The sequence below is a fragment of the Pezoporus occidentalis genome, unplaced genomic scaffold (assembly GCF_034315485.1).
Source record: "Pezoporus occidentalis ecotype Australia unplaced genomic scaffold, CSIRO_AGI_Poc_V1 ctg100, whole genome shotgun sequence".
Taxonomy (NCBI): Eukaryota; Metazoa; Chordata; class Aves; order Psittaciformes; family Psittacidae; genus Pezoporus; species Pezoporus occidentalis.
In genome coordinates, this window is record NW_026912780.1 from 2,225,864 (window position 1) to 2,242,818 (window position 16,955).

General features: G+C 39.7%; 1 protein-coding gene across 2 annotated transcripts in view; it reads left to right on the forward strand.

Moving 5' to 3' along the window:
• ANO6 (anoctamin 6) overlaps positions 1 to 16,955 on the forward strand; it is a 75,556-nt gene that overhangs the window by 19,720 nt on the left and 38,881 nt on the right. For both annotated transcript variants that reach the window (XR_009963588.1, XM_062612633.1), the window contains exon 2: positions 8,854 to 8,930. Coding sequence is in view for 1 of the 2 variants with exons in the window: in XM_062612633.1 (XP_062468617.1) it covers positions 8,854 to 8,930 (77 nt within the window). In the remaining variant the exon portion in view is untranslated. The remainder of the gene's footprint in view (positions 1 to 8,853; positions 8,931 to 16,955) is intronic.

The following is a 16,955-nucleotide window of genomic DNA, read 5'->3' on the forward strand; positions in this document are numbered from 1 at the left end:
GCATTTCAGCAGATTACTCTGAATTCACGGAATTGTAACTAAAATGTCATTAGCCCAGTGTTTGGTTTTGAAACTGAAGCTGGGGCTAGTCCAGGTCTCATTGAAATGATTTAGGGTTTTTGCTACGGGTTTTGGGCAAGTGCCCACTTCAAGCTCCAAACACATAAAAACCATTTGACAGTTTGGGTACTGAACTCCTTAAACCTTCCAGCTCAGTGCCTCTTAAATATTTAGGCACTGCTATCAGTGAAATAATTTCCATAAAGTCTTATTTCTTGCTCTATAACTGCATGCTAATTGCTTTATTGTTTTTGGTTAGCGACCCCGACTCTGAGCTGGCTGTTTCAGGACATGGGGTGTTAGACTAGCAATACCCTGTATTATATTTCCAACTGAATGTTTTCCTGTTTAGGGTTAGTCATGAAAGAGTATTTATTTTTGGAAGGCATACCACATGTTCCCAATCCTTTGTTTGCACAGCTGTAAGAGAAGATAACTTAATGGAAAGAATAGTCTTTCAAATATGAAAGAATCATCTTCCAAGACAGCCTTTGAGATGCAGCAGCGTCTATAGCTTCTTTTTGGGTATGCTTAAGCATCTGAAATTAAAATCGATGTTTTTCTTATTACGTGGCATAGATTAGGTTTGGTGTTGATAATACCTGCAGATCTGCTCTGTGTGAGCGCACAGAGAATTAAATTTATTGACAGCTTGGAAAGCCATTCGGGCATTACTAATTGTCATCAGTTTTCTCACGTACTGTAAGACTGCAAGCTACTATAAGAAGAGAACAAGGAACAAGACTTTCACACAGCAGGCAGCTGTATAAATCTCTTATTAACTATAAATAAAATCTTATGAAGTACAGTTTGTTATAAAAATAATTTGATTTCTCTTAAAATACATAACTTTCCAGAAAGTGAAGAATATGGGGTTTAGTAGCATGTATTCTTCAAATAAAGTCTACAGGTATGAAATAAAACTAATTTAAACGCATTCCAATCAAATAACTGAACTTAAAAGAATGACTGCTACTAAATGGAAGCCAGTAGCATTTTGGTGGAATGAGGTGAAACCATTTATGATTTGTGATTGTAATGGCTGCCCTCATACGCGAGTGAAGAAAAGATTGTACCCAAAAGAGCTGGTCTGGAACAGCTAGTCTGGAAAAGTAACTTCAACCCAGACAGGCCTTTACCCACCAAAAAGATCCTGATAATACTCTCTCCAGCTGGGAAGGAGCAAGATAAAAATGTTAGACTTGCATTTTGGAAGGATAACCTAAGACATTGTTTTCTTAACTCCTTGTGTTTATTCATTTACTCTGTGAAGTGAAAGCAATTAGGTTAATATATCATCCTAGCTAATGAGGATTTGGGGTGGGGGTTGTTTAAAATTATTTAGGTGATTAAACAAAACTATGTTATATGTGGCTTCATGTGTAAGGATCAAAACCATCAAGGATATTTCACATTTAATACTGATTTTTAGATTTTTTTTTTTGTTTTTTAACAAAGGAAGTAGCACCAGTAACCTAATGGCCTTGATTAATTCTGGTTTGGAGCTATGGAGCTCTTTGTTTGATTCACATCTTTATAAAGTAAAATACATATTCTTGCTTTTTCAACTCCTAAATAGTTTCTTAGCTCCAACAGTATTCTTATACAATGAACTAAACATATAAAATAAACTGCAGCAAAGAAATATTCTACACCAGCAAAAGCGATTGTGGCTGACAAAATCAGTATGTGAGTCCCAACAGTTTCTGTTTCCAGAAAAATTCAAATGTGAAATAGTTTTACTTCACTTCAGATTTGATTGTGTTACATACGACTTGGATAGTTTATGTTTAAGTGAAAAACAATTTATTCTATGATCAGCCCTTAAAATAGGTCATGATCTGTTCTGGTAGGCTTTTTTTAGTCATAATTATTAGTTAAATTTTGTTTATACAAAAATGTAATTTACATATTAATAATGTTAATACATATTAATAATACATAATTAGCATATTAATACATAAGCCTTATGTAAATTAACAGGAAAGAAAGCAGTTATTTTGTCTAGTCTAAATAGCGTCTATTCAAAGTTTTCTTTGTTCATAGCACCGGAGCTTGTAGTTATAACAATATCTTCACTTCCTGGGCGAGTGTTAAGATTTGGAAAAGCACAATCTTTGCTCAGTAGGGAAACTGCTTCCTATTGTCAGTTCTCTGCCTTTTTGGTCTGCTGGGGCATTTAAGACAGTATGACATAAATCTGTCCCCTTCTTCCCCTACTTTTCTACCCAAAAGCCAGGACAGAATCATATTTCAGTACCAGAATGTTATTATTTTTGGACCAAGAGATGGAGAGATGGATGTTCTTAAGGAAGCTGCTATCTACATAAAGTTGCTTTCAGGACAGCGGCTTTACAGCAGTGCCCTGACAGTGTTCAGGGATGACTCTGGATATTTAGACTGATTCACCAGCTAATGATGCTCTCCCCTTGTTATTATTTCTACATTTTTAATACAGTGATTGCCATTTCTTCACGTGAAACCCTGTCTTGGATATGTCAACACTCATCCTTTGTGAGAAGATGAATCTCTCTGAAATACTAGTTTTATTCCAGACAGAAGTAATGTGTTCTTTTATGAAATAAGGTGAAAGTAATTTAACTTGATTAGATGATGGGCTTTGGAGTAGTTTTCATTCATTACAGGACTCAGTTCATATCCAGTATTTTACCTCATGCCTTGTCATGGCTTCTGAGACACTACCTCAGAGGTGGGGCTTTTTGCTTGGTTGCCTCTCAGGTGCTGCGCATGATGGCATAGAATCATAGAAGAGTTAGGGTTGGAAAGGACCTTAAGATCATCTAGTTCCAACCCCCCTGCCATGAGCAGGGACACCTCACACTAAACCATGTCACCCAAGGCTCTGTCCAACCTGACCCTGGGCAACCCATTCCAGTGCCTCACCACTCACACAGTAAAGAATTTCCTCCTTATATCCAATCTAAACTTCCCCTGTTTAAGTTTTAACCCGTTACCCCTTGTCCTATCACTACAGTAGCTAATGAAGAGTCCCTCCTCAGCATCCCTACACGCCCCCTTCAGACACTGGAAGGCTGCTATGAGGTCTCCATGCAGCCTTCTCTTCTCCAGGCTGAACAGCCCCAACTTTCTCAGCCTATCTTCATACGGGAGGTGCTCCAGTCCCCTGATCATCCTCATGGCCCTCCTCTGGACTTGTTCCAACAGTTCCATGTCCTTTTTATGTTGAGGACACCAGAACTGTATACAGAGTCCAAGTGAGGTCTCATGAGAGCAGAGCAGAGGGGCAGGATCAGCTCCTTCGACCTGCTGGTCACACTCCTTTTGATGAAGCCCAGGATATGGTTGGCTTTCTGGGCTGCCAGCACACACTGCAGCCGGCTCATCAACATCTCAAGTGTGCATCTCGAAACCCATCTTCTGCTAGCATGACTGCAGCCTGCTGAGATGGGGAGATAGTACCAGAGTGTTGGTCTGTTTCCTGAGGATGTGTGTGATGCAGGATCAGCTCTACTTAGAAAGCAGTATCTGGGCAATGCCCACCATCTTTGGATCTTCTTGTTTATCCCAATAGATGGGAACAATCTGACTCCATCCAGTTCTCTGAGTCTCCCCGCGTTAGAACAGATAGACTTTACTAATGACTATTTTTCTGTTCTAATGTGGTGACAGGGCTGTCAAACAAACATTTCATTAAATGTATCTATTCAGATAAAAAATTGCATGTAAATATTTCCTGATACTTCCCAGTTGGTGACGTACTTTGTTATTGTATTAATTTTCTTCACAGTCTACTTAAGGTCCAAAAGAATTGTGTCCAGTTGTGTACTTACATTTTTACTTTTCTATATACAGTGAATGTTGTTGTCTGAGGCATGGCTACATGAGGGCAGTGCTGTGAGCTAAGACAGAGTGTGGGCTTGAAAATCTCTTCAGTTCTTTGGTAAATGCCTGCTACCCCTTCCTCCTTCCTGTATTTGTTGTGGGACAGCATTGTGAACAGCCAGGAAAAGCAGATGAAGTTGATGTGCCCCAGCACTATGGTTTAGCTTTGCAGCTCATTTTCTATAACCATACTGTAATCTTTCCTGCTTACGGAGGAGGCGCCCTGTGCAGCAGGCAGGTGCCACTGAGAGGCTGAGCAGATATTCTCGACCACATCAATTTAGTACTTAGGAGAGCACAATATTGTATTAGTTTATTTTTCACTCTGTATGATCATGATTTGGGACTCACACTTTTTAAAACACCGGTGACAGACAGTACTCTTACAAAATACTCTGAGGGAAGTGAGAGCTCATATCTATAGCAAAGCAGCAATGCCTGGGGACTCCAGACATTGCTTCCTGGCTTTACATTCATGACTGCTCATGAGATACCATGCTCAGTGCCAGTGATCATGTCCTTTGCAATGTCTCACAGGTTTGCTGGGGGAAGTGAAGAACCAGGTACTATGATTTTGGTGTTGTAAAACCTTTTTGATTTCTCAGAATAATTCTGTGTCTATTAATTCAGCTTGCGTAGGCGATTTACAAGTTTAAAGAGTGCTGCTGCCCTTATTTACCTTTGATTTTTTCCATTAGTGAGAAAATTGATGATAGCCAAGAATTTCTTTGACATAAGAAGTTTGGCAATTTCAGGCATGTTTGCCAATGTCTTTGTTTATAGAGCCAAGCCCAATGTTTTTTTCAAACATCAGTTTATCCCAAATCTGTGTGGTTTTATTGTAATTAATGATTTTTTGAATAGTGTATTTCTTTTCACTTCTGCATACTGTTTTTTCCATTCTCAGGCCTCTTAATTAACAGTCTCAAAAAAACTGCTTAATCCCTACCACCTGTGCTTTGGGCAGCTTCTATTATTTCACTATTCAGGCTCCAGGCAGAGCAGCAGCCATGCCTGTCATTGTTCTCTTGTCTCTTACCTCTGCCATAGCAATAGGCAGAGATTGCTAGTAGGAATGTTCATGAAAGCCTTTAAAATTGAATTATTCAGTGGGAAGATCACTGAACTTACAAAACCATTCACTGTCACTATCAATTAACTAATGAAAAGACTGGATGTTTTACCCTGGTTCTCAGGGAGTTTTAGGATGTTTATTCAATCCAGTCAGAAATGCTGGCCAATGTGTGAGAAAGCAACAGCATAGAGAAAGCTCATAAGACACATCTCAGGTAGTACCAACAGCAGGATTCACCTCCCATGGCCTGGCCCAAAGCATGGAATATGCACAAGTTACAAAGCAACAGCATGGGATTAACATAGACTTCTTGGCACTTGTGTGTAGGCATATTTGAGGCAAGGTGTGTAATGTTGACAGTGCAATTCAGTGTCCTGGATTGCAGAATGATCTCTGGGCAGCTGATACATCACTGGTGTATTGGCAGCTCAGATACAGTTGAGATGTTTTTGTAAAGTAGCACACACAGATTCAGTACTTACAAATTTTACAAGAGCATCTTTTGTTAGGACTAGATCAAAGACCAAAGATCACTGAGCAAGAGCTCAAAATTCATTATTACAATTCAAAGGCATTAGATAAAAGGTTCTGACAAAAGCAGTTGCCAGGATTCACTGAAGATAGAACTTGATGTACCCATCAATTAAAATCAGAGTGTGCCGGAACACATCCAGTAGATTTCTTGGTTCCCTCACACTTTTGCTTTACTTCTCTGGGTGATAGAACATAAGCATCTACACTTGATACGCTCTGACCCAAACATTAACAGGAGTAATAATGTTTCTGAAGAAGAAATAGGTAAGCAGAACTATTATTTTAGGATAAAAACCTAGCACACTGGTCTTTTTTGGATGCAACTATGAGAACACTATGACCAGACTTACACTTGGAGGAAAATCTGGAAAGGACCTCAAAGCTCATTTACGCCATCCTCTTGAGGTTCATGCCAGATTCAACTTGGCCTAGATTGTTCCAGGATATTTCATCTACACTGAAGAATCGTTGATGTTGAAGACCTCACATGGCCTCACCTCCCTTCCCAGGCATTCTCTTCTACCGGTCTCGCTGCTAGAAAGCTTTTCCTAATGTCCAGCCCCAAACTTTTGTGCTGCAGTTTTCTTTCTTGTCCTCCACACTTAAATTGCTCTTACCCTAAGGTTGGAAGGGAGATGGAAGAAATAAACGAGGTGATTTCAGGAGTAGGAAAGACACTTTTTGTGGGTGCAGCTTTTTCTGGCAAAGCTGAGTTTCTGCAGGTACCATTTTTGTATTTCTGAGAGACCAGAATGGTCACTTCCAGCTAAAAATGGCACAAATTGGCACAACTGTCCTTGCAAACCGCTGCCGGAAGAAATCTTACCTAAGTACACATTCAGGTAGTGTCAAGGGCTTGTATTTTTGCCTTTAAACAAACATTAATATGTATTTAATTTAAGTTCAGAGCTAATGTCCCATAAAAAGTAAGAGGGGAAGATACCTTATGCCTAGGTCCTTTCATTGGGCCAATGGCCCAGGGACTGCACTGAGCAGTAGAGTAAAAATTTCAAGCGAAAATGTGTTAAGAAGCTAAATATTGATAAAATGATAAAATGTGCATAACACCATGTCATGGGGAAGATACTTTGGACAGAGACACTGAGGCAGAACAAATTGGCTTCATGTATAAAATTCTCCAGAGGGTTTTCCTGGCCAGCCCCAGATCCATCAGGATTTGAAAGAACTGGAGTTATCTTTCCTGCTGTGAATGCCAAGTTTCCCTCTTCTCTTCAGTTCTGGCTGAAGGGATTTCTAGACAGCACTGATGAGGGGTGTGTAGTTACACATCGTAAGGACTTAGCAAGCAGTCTATTTTAACTCATGAGTCTCGTTACTGCAATTCTGTGGGTGGCAGATGCCTTTGTATCTGTGTCCACATCTGCTTGTTCTATATAACAGCACACAGTTTCAGAGAAAATGTTTATATTTCAAAGCAAGATGCTTATATTTCTCCTTCACTCTGCCCATTATATGTGGGCACAAACATTCCTTCTTCTGTGGGTTTTAAGAAGCACTTTATGTCTGGATATCTTTGTGTCCAGATAGCAAATAAAGAATGCCCTAAGGAATGTAGAGTGATGCCCATTACACTGATAGCAAGAACACATATTTGCCCTTCTCACACCAGCGTGAGCTGAACCATTAAAATATAACGATGCACATATACATCAATCTTGCGTTAGCTGCTAAGGTATAGTCATGTTTTCAAGTCTTCAGATTACGGTCTCACCTTGTGACTTTTGTGCTGCACTAGTCCGCATTTTCCTGCTCTATTTTTAAATGCTGGCAGACGTTTCTAAAGACATTTGTGTTTTTGAGAGCTCACCGGCTTTGATTATTCAACTGGGCCAGCCTTTGGGTTATGACTCGTATATTTCTGAAGCGATGTTGATGGAAAAATTCATGGACTTGCTTTTGTCTCCTCCCTAGAGCATACGCTATCACCATTGTAGAGATCTGGAAACTGACAGTTCAACATCTGGAACAAAGTCCCTACCAAATTCTATAAACAGTATTTAAACCAGAGAATTCAGGTGCACAGAGGCCATGAGAAGATTCTATTGATTTGTAAAGAGCACTGGTCTTATGCTCTGTTTTTAAGCATTTTGACACATCTTCAGCTGGTATAAGTGAGCATCATCAGTGAAAAACAGCTTTTTAAACATTCTTGAGAATTTGGCTATGTATCAGTTAAGCATTTAAGATAAAATAAAACAAAACAAACCAGGCATATTAGTTATGTTTGTCCTGGCATTGCATGTAATGGGTGTTTAACTATCCTAAGTATACTATAGATCAGATTATTTTACAGTTTGGGCATTTTCTTTTAGTGTTACAGTATTTTTTGATAAATTGAGGCTATCCTTTCCAGACAACACTGGCATTTAGGCATCACTGATGTCCATGACCCTTTCCTCAGTGGAAGATAGTCTTAGCTGAGACACCTCTCTATTTTAAGGGTCTAAAAATAACACATGGATGTTATCTGACTTCTTAAGAGACAAAAGTATTTGTTAAGAAACTAAAACCAGTACCTAGCAGCAATTCTAGAGCTTCCGTAACTTATTTCCAGCAGCTTTATTAGGATGAATTTGAGTGTTATTCAGTGCTTGATCTGACGGCCAGTTTTCCCAGCGTGTTTGAAAATTGCACCATGGAGTAGTATATTTCACAAGATCATTTTTATTTTATGCAATATTTTCAGGGACCCAATTCAGTTTGCACGTTGTTCATTTTTAACAGGTATTGGAGAAATGTGTGAGGAGTAACTGGGGCATCAGTACGCGTTGAACTCATCGGTGTGTTATAAGGTCACGTGAAAATAATTCCTCTTACAGAGTGAATCTAATAGCATCATTGCCTGTACCACATCTATTCCAGGATTTCTAAAGAATTCCCTGGTACTGTTATTTGTTATTGCCTGACAAGTACAGTCAGCATCAGGAAGGGCTATCTGTGCTGGTGGAGCCTGTTCTGGTAATTCATTGAAAGATAAGCATAACTACTGCTGGAGCATGCATAGAGTTTGTGGAACACCAGTTAACACATACTAGCAATGGGATGATTTACATCACTGTAGCTTGGTCAGGATGCTCTTCTAGCATTAGCTTGTCATCCTGGTGAAATTTGGCCACCTTGCTACCTGCTGATTGTAACTAACTGAAGAGTGAGACACAAGCATTCTGTTTCTACACTACTAAATAAGAGCAATAAAATGTCTTCTCCACAAACCAGTAATAAAATTAAAAGTAATAATTAAAAAAAAACCCTACCACACAAAATGCTAAAATGTTTTAATTTTTTATGTTTCTTTTTAGTCTTGGAACTGAACAAGGTGATTATTCCCACTTATGGAACTGTGCCGGATCAGCAAAACCTTCATACTCCTGAATGGGTGGGTACTTCTTTAACTATAACTATCTGTAATATTTTCTCATACAGATATGCAGCAGTCAGTAACTGTTCCAGAAAAATAGCATTCCTTTGCTTTAACATCACATGCAGTTCATCTGTGTGACTGAATCTGAGTTGCTGTATTTGTTTCCCTAATGGTACCTAAAGTCATTGATTCAGATGTGAAAGATCAGATTGACACAGGCACTGGACTCAATTAAAAGTGACCAATATATATTGACCATAAACTGATACACAAACACACACCCCCTTCCTCTCTATTTATAATTTTGTACATGCATGTATAGGATTTCTGTGTGTGTATATAAGGATAGTTATGAACACACCCTATGTATATGCACTGTAGATTAATGCATACCCAGGAATTAGTTGTCTAACCTGTGAGTTCAGGATTCATATCTACAGAAAGCTTAGAGACACCAAAAAATTCCTGACTTCAATCAGAGACTGAAAGGGGAAAGGAGAAAAAAGACCTGGAGTATCCATTCCCTTTACCCAAAGTTCAGGCTCCCCAGCTCACCTAATGTTTTCTGCAGCTAACAGGCTTCTGGCTCTAGCTCAAGATACCCTGCCTCAGATCTCACTTTATCTCTAAGGGATGGCCAGTTGACCCCAACAAGCCCTGCCATGGCTTTGCCAACCTGATGCCCAACTGGCATACTTTTTTCCCCTAGAATGGTACCGGTGTGGTCTGCAGTTGCACAAGGAGAGAGCTATAAGCCTGGATTAAAAAAGGTGTATATTTATCCTAAAGCTAAGGGAGCAACTCCATATAAATCAAAAAGCCTGTTCAATATTTCATTACTCTGACGATGGAGGTTAGTGTTGCTGGCTTTGACTGTGTGTCTTTTCTAGTCAAGCTACCTCTACAAGTGCATCAGTGTTACAGGAGAACAAGGTGTAAACAAAAAGGTTCAACAGTGTCAAGAATATCGCATTGGACCAATTAATTTGAGCACCTAAGATCCTCATGACTATTTTCACATAGAGAAATCATTCAGGAAAATACTGTAATGGTGCCACCAAGTAATGAGAGCTGGAGCTGGTTCCCAGTCAGCCAAAGCATTGACATTTAAACTCAGCTATTTACAAGTAACTGAAACTGTCTGTGCATCTCTGTTGCTGTCTACTAGACCCTATTAGGATCCCACTAGAGGATCTACTAGGTGCTCCTGGAATGCCAGCCTGCTACCACTGCTGCTGGTTATCACTTTAGCTTGCAAAGAGGAGGTCCCCTGAGACTGTGGAGGTCCAGGTCCTGCTGACTTCTCTGCCTATAAGAAAATACACTGTTTTCTTTGTATGACTGGGAGAACATATAATACAATGAATAATGAGCTAAATAGTTAAAAGATGTAAATCAAGTATTCAAATTCAGGGGTTTAATTAAGCTTGCCCTGTCTTTAATGTGGATATTATGATTGGAGCTGTTTAGATAATTTATTTTTCAGCCTGGCCACCCAACTGAACGCTATTTTTGATTCATATAAAATTGAACAGGAAAACAGACTCATAAAAGGAAGAGACAAAGGATTTCCATGTGGTAGTGCATTTTGAAAGCAGTGTAAACAGTGGGATTCAGTCTTTATTGCACTGAGATACCCCAGAGTCTTGGGGAGCTGCTCTAGCAGCTTTGTTGGCAAACTGCTTCTCACACTTATGTGTCAAGGAGGTTTGTTCCTGTTTCTGCTATAGGAAACAAATATCCAAAGTACCAGGAAATGAGTTTCTTTCTGGAGCCGGATACCCTCACCTCCCCTGCCACAGCGTTTTGCAGCGCGGTGGTTTTCGTTTGAAACTGCTTTGGTGTCTGGAAAAAAGTTAACCATTTTTTGGAACATGAGGTGGAACCAAGGGCTTCCATTTCCCAACTGACTGCCCTGACCAGGATGTTAAAAAAATCCTTCTTAGACTCTCTTTGTGATTCAATTAGTTTAATTTTTCTTATGTATTTCAATGAAGTGAAATGGCATCAAAACAGCTGCACTGTCATATACCTTGTGGTCAGGACAGTCTCCTCCAAGCAGTCTTGGCAGAATTTATTTCTACTGAAAATCAACTGTCAAAATCAAGTTTTATTTTTGGTTACTCATGTTTAGCATCAGCTGTAATTTCTGCTCGGTTTTAGCAGCATCTATTCTGCAGTGTTCCTTCCTCCTCAGGTCCTCTTTGTCAGCCACTGGGCAGTTTCAGTGGTTGGAGGGGCCAGAAAGATGAAATTGAGAATGAAACTGAGATCTACTGAGCCTGTGAAGTGGATGTAAATTGTAGCTAGAAATGGAAATGGACACTGAATAGGAAGCCTAACCTTAAACGATTGAATAAAAGGGAGGTACTGTGCCTGTTTAAACTTAGAATATGCTTTGCAGCTGGAACTTTGATTTGATTTTACAAGTTGTCCTGGAGTAGTCAAAACTGAGAAGGTTATTGGCTAATAAAACCAGTCCCACTCTTGTAGTGCTGTCTCTAAGAAGAGGAAAATATGCTAAGTTTGCAGCAAGATCCCTACCTCATTTAGCGTATGACTGGGATATTAGTCTCCAAAAGGCTCAGATTCTGTGAGGATGTTGTTTGCAGTATTTCAGTGAGCTGGAAATGTGGCAAGATGTTGCAGGGACAGAATGAAAGGCTCTTATGAATAGAGAAACTGAGTTTGGTCCTAAATAATTGGATTTTATCCCTGTTTCTGTTCTGAGGTTTCTGTGCCAGTCCTGCAAAATCACATCCATCTTTTTATTTCCTGCATGTCAGAAGGGAACGTCTGCGGCCCTGTTTGCATTAGTTCAAAATAGTCACATGCAGGCATGAAAATGAGTGTATTGCTCTTTGAACAGAGAGAATTGCTGAGCTCCCGGGAAAGATGTCACTGTCTTGGTGTCGCAAGCTGGAACTCCAAATTTAGCAGACAGTCAACAGGTTTTGGCATTGATCTCTAGATGCCTTACAACATGATCACTGTTAAAATGAGGGTTATATTGTTACTTTCTCTCCTGGGGGATCTTGTAAAATTAAATTTCTCAACATTTCTAGAACATTGAGATTCTATGAGGAGAGTACCACAGGCACAGTAAGAAGGAAATCCCCGTTTTAGGGGTTCAGGTTATTTAGATGAGGTGTAACAAGAAAAAAAAAGAAAGACATTGAATAAAGAAGATAATAAGGAATATTCCAGAACTACTACAAGGAGTATAGAAGTATGGCTTGTGGTTGTGCAATTAAGTCATGTATCATAAAGAACACATACAAGGAAGATAAAACTGCATAGACAGCATTAATTCAAGCCTTTCACAGCCCTCATGTTTCATTATACAGTCTTATCTACTTACAGGTAGATAGTTTGAATTTGGATGTAAATGTAAGGTTTCTTTTGAGAGTCAATATCTGCAGAGGGAAGGATAACTTCAAATTGTCTATTACTGCTGCCCCTCAAATATAATTTCTACAGCGAGAAGGCTTTTCAGGGAAGTCCGAAAGAGGGAATTTCCCAGCTTTCTCATCCCAAGAAAGAAGGGAGGTGCTGAAAAGCAGGTTTCCAACAGAATACTGTCTTCACCTTTCCTTAAAAGTAAGACCTTTTGTCTCTCTCTGATCAGGAGTGACTGGAATTCATCTGCAGCCAGCAGCGACCTGGCGCTCAGACAGGAAGTCAAGTGGGTGTCTGGTCCAAACTTAGCTCAGGGGACAAGGCATCCCGATGCCTGGCCGGTTACCAGCCGCTTTCTGCTGACAGAAATGTATGACTGTAATGATGCCCCGTATTTTTCTACTTCGCCTTTAGTCTCGGTTTGTTTCACTTTGTTACCTCGCAAAAATTTCTTTGCATGCTGAGGAAATGAAGGAAAGAAACCAACCCCACCTTCTTTTGATTAAGTGCTTGCTAATAACCTCATTGTTGCTTTTAGAACTAAACCAGTTCTCTGTTGGTATTAGCAAACATGAGTCACAAGGAAAAATGTTAAAGGCACAACAGTTTTATGGCCCCAGGGAGACAGACCAACATTAGTATGTGATACACAAATAAACTTGTATCATCCGGGTCTTCTACATATATCTTACATCTTCCAGAAGTAAATGCTTTGTGTTGGTCTTCATGTTAGAAAGGTGTCTCTATTGGTCACTCAGAACATAAAGTAATAAAAGATCTTGTTATATAGTTATGATAGCAAGAATATATTTCTGTAACACTTTCTTCAGTTGATCTCCAAGCACTTCACAAATAATTGTGTTTCATGATATCCTGGTAATATAATTTATTCCTTTTTATTTGCATGATTTGAAGTTTCCTGAGGCCTGTAGAGAGAAATAACTGTGCTCTTAAACAGACACTGCAATTTTCACCTACGTAAAACCCACAACTGAAGTATAACCTGCTGGTCCCCAGCAGGAGGATTTTTTGCAGGTGCCTGTCAGCAGAGGAGATGTTATACAGGCTCTGCTCCACTTTCTTGTTCTCCAGTACTGATTTATTCCCTGGCACGCTGCAGCAAGCTGTTTTGAAGCATATCTGAAAATTATGTGAGGTCGCAGACAAGTAGTTTATCCCTCCAGTAATGATTACATTTGGTGCTATTGACAGTCACACCAAAGGCTCATGCGGACAAAATAAATCACTTCTTTCCTCCTTCCAGTTAGAAAAGTCATTCCTGCAGAGTCTCTTGTTATTTAAAAGATATCAGCTTACAATGCTGTGCTTGTCCAGGGTGTAGTAAACAATAAATAACTGCAGTTCCTGTGCACATATTTTTCTTCTTGCCTTCCCCTGTGCTGCCCTTCCCACCATTATCCCTACTGAATATTTAACAGTATGATGCCCAGAGCAGTGTGGAAAAGTGCAGACAGGTTTCTTTGTAATGCCACCATTTTTCCTCCCCTGGCATGGAGCATCACTGTTACTGAAGGGAGCTCTCCGCTAGTGTGGTCTTCTTTCATCTGCTGCTGCAGGCATCACATGTAGCCATGACTACAGGAACAGTCTCAAGAGTAAGACATGGCAACTCCCCATAGATAAAACGCATGCAGAGGAGCACATGGTAGTGATTGATGTGATTGAATCAGTGCAGCACTTCCCAGCTCCAGCAGGATCCCACCAGCTGTGTGTACATCCATTGGTAGTGAGGACCCAAGCAGTGGGTCTGTAGAACAAGGCTTTTGGTGCTGAGGAGCTGGTGCCTGCATTATACACATTTCTGGGCTTTTTGTTACCACTGGCTACCTCCTGTCTCACTTCATGGAGTGAAGACCCACTTATGCTTACCTGGTCTGATCCTGCTCTGAACTAAACACCCACATGAACGTGGCCTCTCAGCTAGATCGCATAGGTGTAACCTAAGTGTTCCAAAAAGCTTTATCCATGGACAGGCTCCCCTTTCTTTCAGAATCTTTCTGTTAATAAAGCAGCTAATAGTTCCCTGTCTCTCAGTGATAGGCAAGAGGTTGATTGTACCGCACTTGGAAAGTTCAAAAGCACTGCGGAGTGCGTGCTAAATATAATTAGTATTTTCCAGCTAAATGTGTTACATTTTTTTTAATTTATTAATGATGTTAATCAGTATTAACCTGCTGTCCACTCGGGTATTATTATAACATCAGAACGCACAACCCACTGCCTCCATCAGTACTTAAAATGTGATTATGTTGAGGCTAAGAAAATTAGATAGTGCAGTAGATAGACCTCATGGTTTTTGCTTCCAAAACAAAGAGGTATCAATAGGCCTGTTCATTATTTTGGGTTATAATTTGCTACTGATGCTTAAGAAAAAATACATATTTGAATTTCAGCCCCATTAACTCATGTGCGTGCACACAAGCTTGTGTGCATTTGTATGATAATAACATTTGTAATACTGTCAAATAATATTACATATTTAAAAAAACACAAACATTGTCTCAGAGGAATTATTAACTTCAGAACACAGCACATCTTTTTGGCTTCCAGTCCTGTTTTTCCCCTGGTAATTATGTTGAATAATATATGATTTTTTATTGCAAACTCTGCAGTAGGGATTACAAGATACACCGCACATCTAAGTTAACGTGGCTGTCAGAACCTTAACTATTATATTCCCTTTTGAGTTTTACTTCTTATTTTTAATTGAGCAACATTTAATGTTGCATTAAAATTGATTTGTGCAGGTCTTAATCTTTCTCTTGTAAGTATTCAGATGTAATGAATCAATTTTTTATTATTTTATTGTTACATAAAGTGTCCATGGATAGGTCAATTGAGCAATGCCCTCTTGATTAAAAGAAATAGAGATCACATCACAGTATGAACTTCTGTGTGTCTGGATTCATGAAGTTCAATATTGATTAATCTTTCAGCTATATTCCATTATATATATGTACAGTTTTATATATATTTATATATACATATACACATAAATGAGTATGTATATCATAGCATGTACATGCTCATGTGAATGCAATCATGTATGTAAGTAAATTCATGAGTCCGAATACTGATCAACAGGCAGTCTTTCTCTCTGGTTATTAACAATCCAGTTAAGCCAGTTATCACTATTGCATATTGGTTTTATAAGCTTAAAGAAGGCTATGTTTAAAGGAAAAAGTATTCAGACAGTGGTGTAATCACAAATTATGGTCAAAGCTTGTTAGATCAAAACTTGATCTGATGTTTCCTCTCTGCCATTTCTTTCTTCTCTCTCCTGTGGACAGATCATACAGGAAAAGATGCTCAGAGGGCTGGAGCTCTCTCTTCTATGAAGAGAGGCTGAGAGAGCTGGGCTTGTTCAGCCTGGAGAAGAGAAGGTTCAGGGGAGACCTTAGAGCAGCTTCCAGTACCTAAAGGGGGCCTACAAGGAATTTGGAGAGGGACTTTTTACAAGGACATGTAATGACAGGACAAGGACAACTGACTAAAGGGTAGATTTCAATTAGATATTAGGGAGAAATTCTTTACTGTGGGGGTAGTGAGGCACTGGAGCAGGTTGACCAGAGAAGCTGTGAATGCCCCATCCCTGGAAGTGTTCAAGGCCGGATTGGATGGGGCTTTAAGCAACCTGGTCTAATGGAAGGTGTCTAATGAAAGGGGATTGGAACTAGATGATCTTAAGGTCCTTTCCAGCCCTAACTATTCTATGATTCTGTGATTCTATGAAAAAGAGCAAAAAACTGTAGGAAAAAAAAAACCACCTTTGAAGCTATTACTACTTTTATGCTTTCAAGTGCTTGAATTTCACAACTAAACTCGGTCTCTTTAAGCAGAAGTTTTTGTAATGATTCTAAGATTCAAAAGATGAAGAATAAAAAATAAAACCTTCTGCTTTACTTAGGGGCAGCATTTCCCCTCATTATTCATTATCACAAGGTTTAGGCTCTGTGTTTCCGTCATTGCAGCATGGAGTAATTTTAGCACAGACCAGAGCCTGTTGGTGTCCCAGGGGAGAGCAGAAGCAGCAGGGCTGGACTCTGCCTGGCTGGGCTCAGCTCCCATCACCCTCTCTTTGCTGCTGCCCCAGCACCAGCCAAGCTGCCTCACAACAGGGCTGTTGGCTGTTGTCGAGGCTTTTTGTGTGATGGGAATGTAGTCAACATGGAATCTTCATGATGTGTTTTAAACAAGACTGGGAATGCTCACAGCAGGACTGCATTTTACACCCATGGCTAGTCCTCAGTGGGAGGATAGCTTGTCAGGGTCAAGGGATTGCTTGATCTGACTATGCCAACTCTAGCTCTTAAGAAGTTAGAAATTCACATCTGTGACTTGCTTTGGGGGATAGACGTACTCAGGGTCATTGTGGTCTGGTGATGCCGTCTGAAACCTGAGAGTGTTTTACTCTTAAAACGTTATTCACAATGTGCAGTTTTACGTTGATTTGGTGAGTGCCTTGGTAGTTTCTGAATCCTAGTCCAGGTTGTGAAATATATGTGTATATTGGCCATATGTCAGCATATATGCATATATATGCATGCATGTATGTGTATCAGGAGCTGCTTGCTGTCAGATTTGTCACAGATCTTTAGGCACAGGTGGGATTCAAACTAA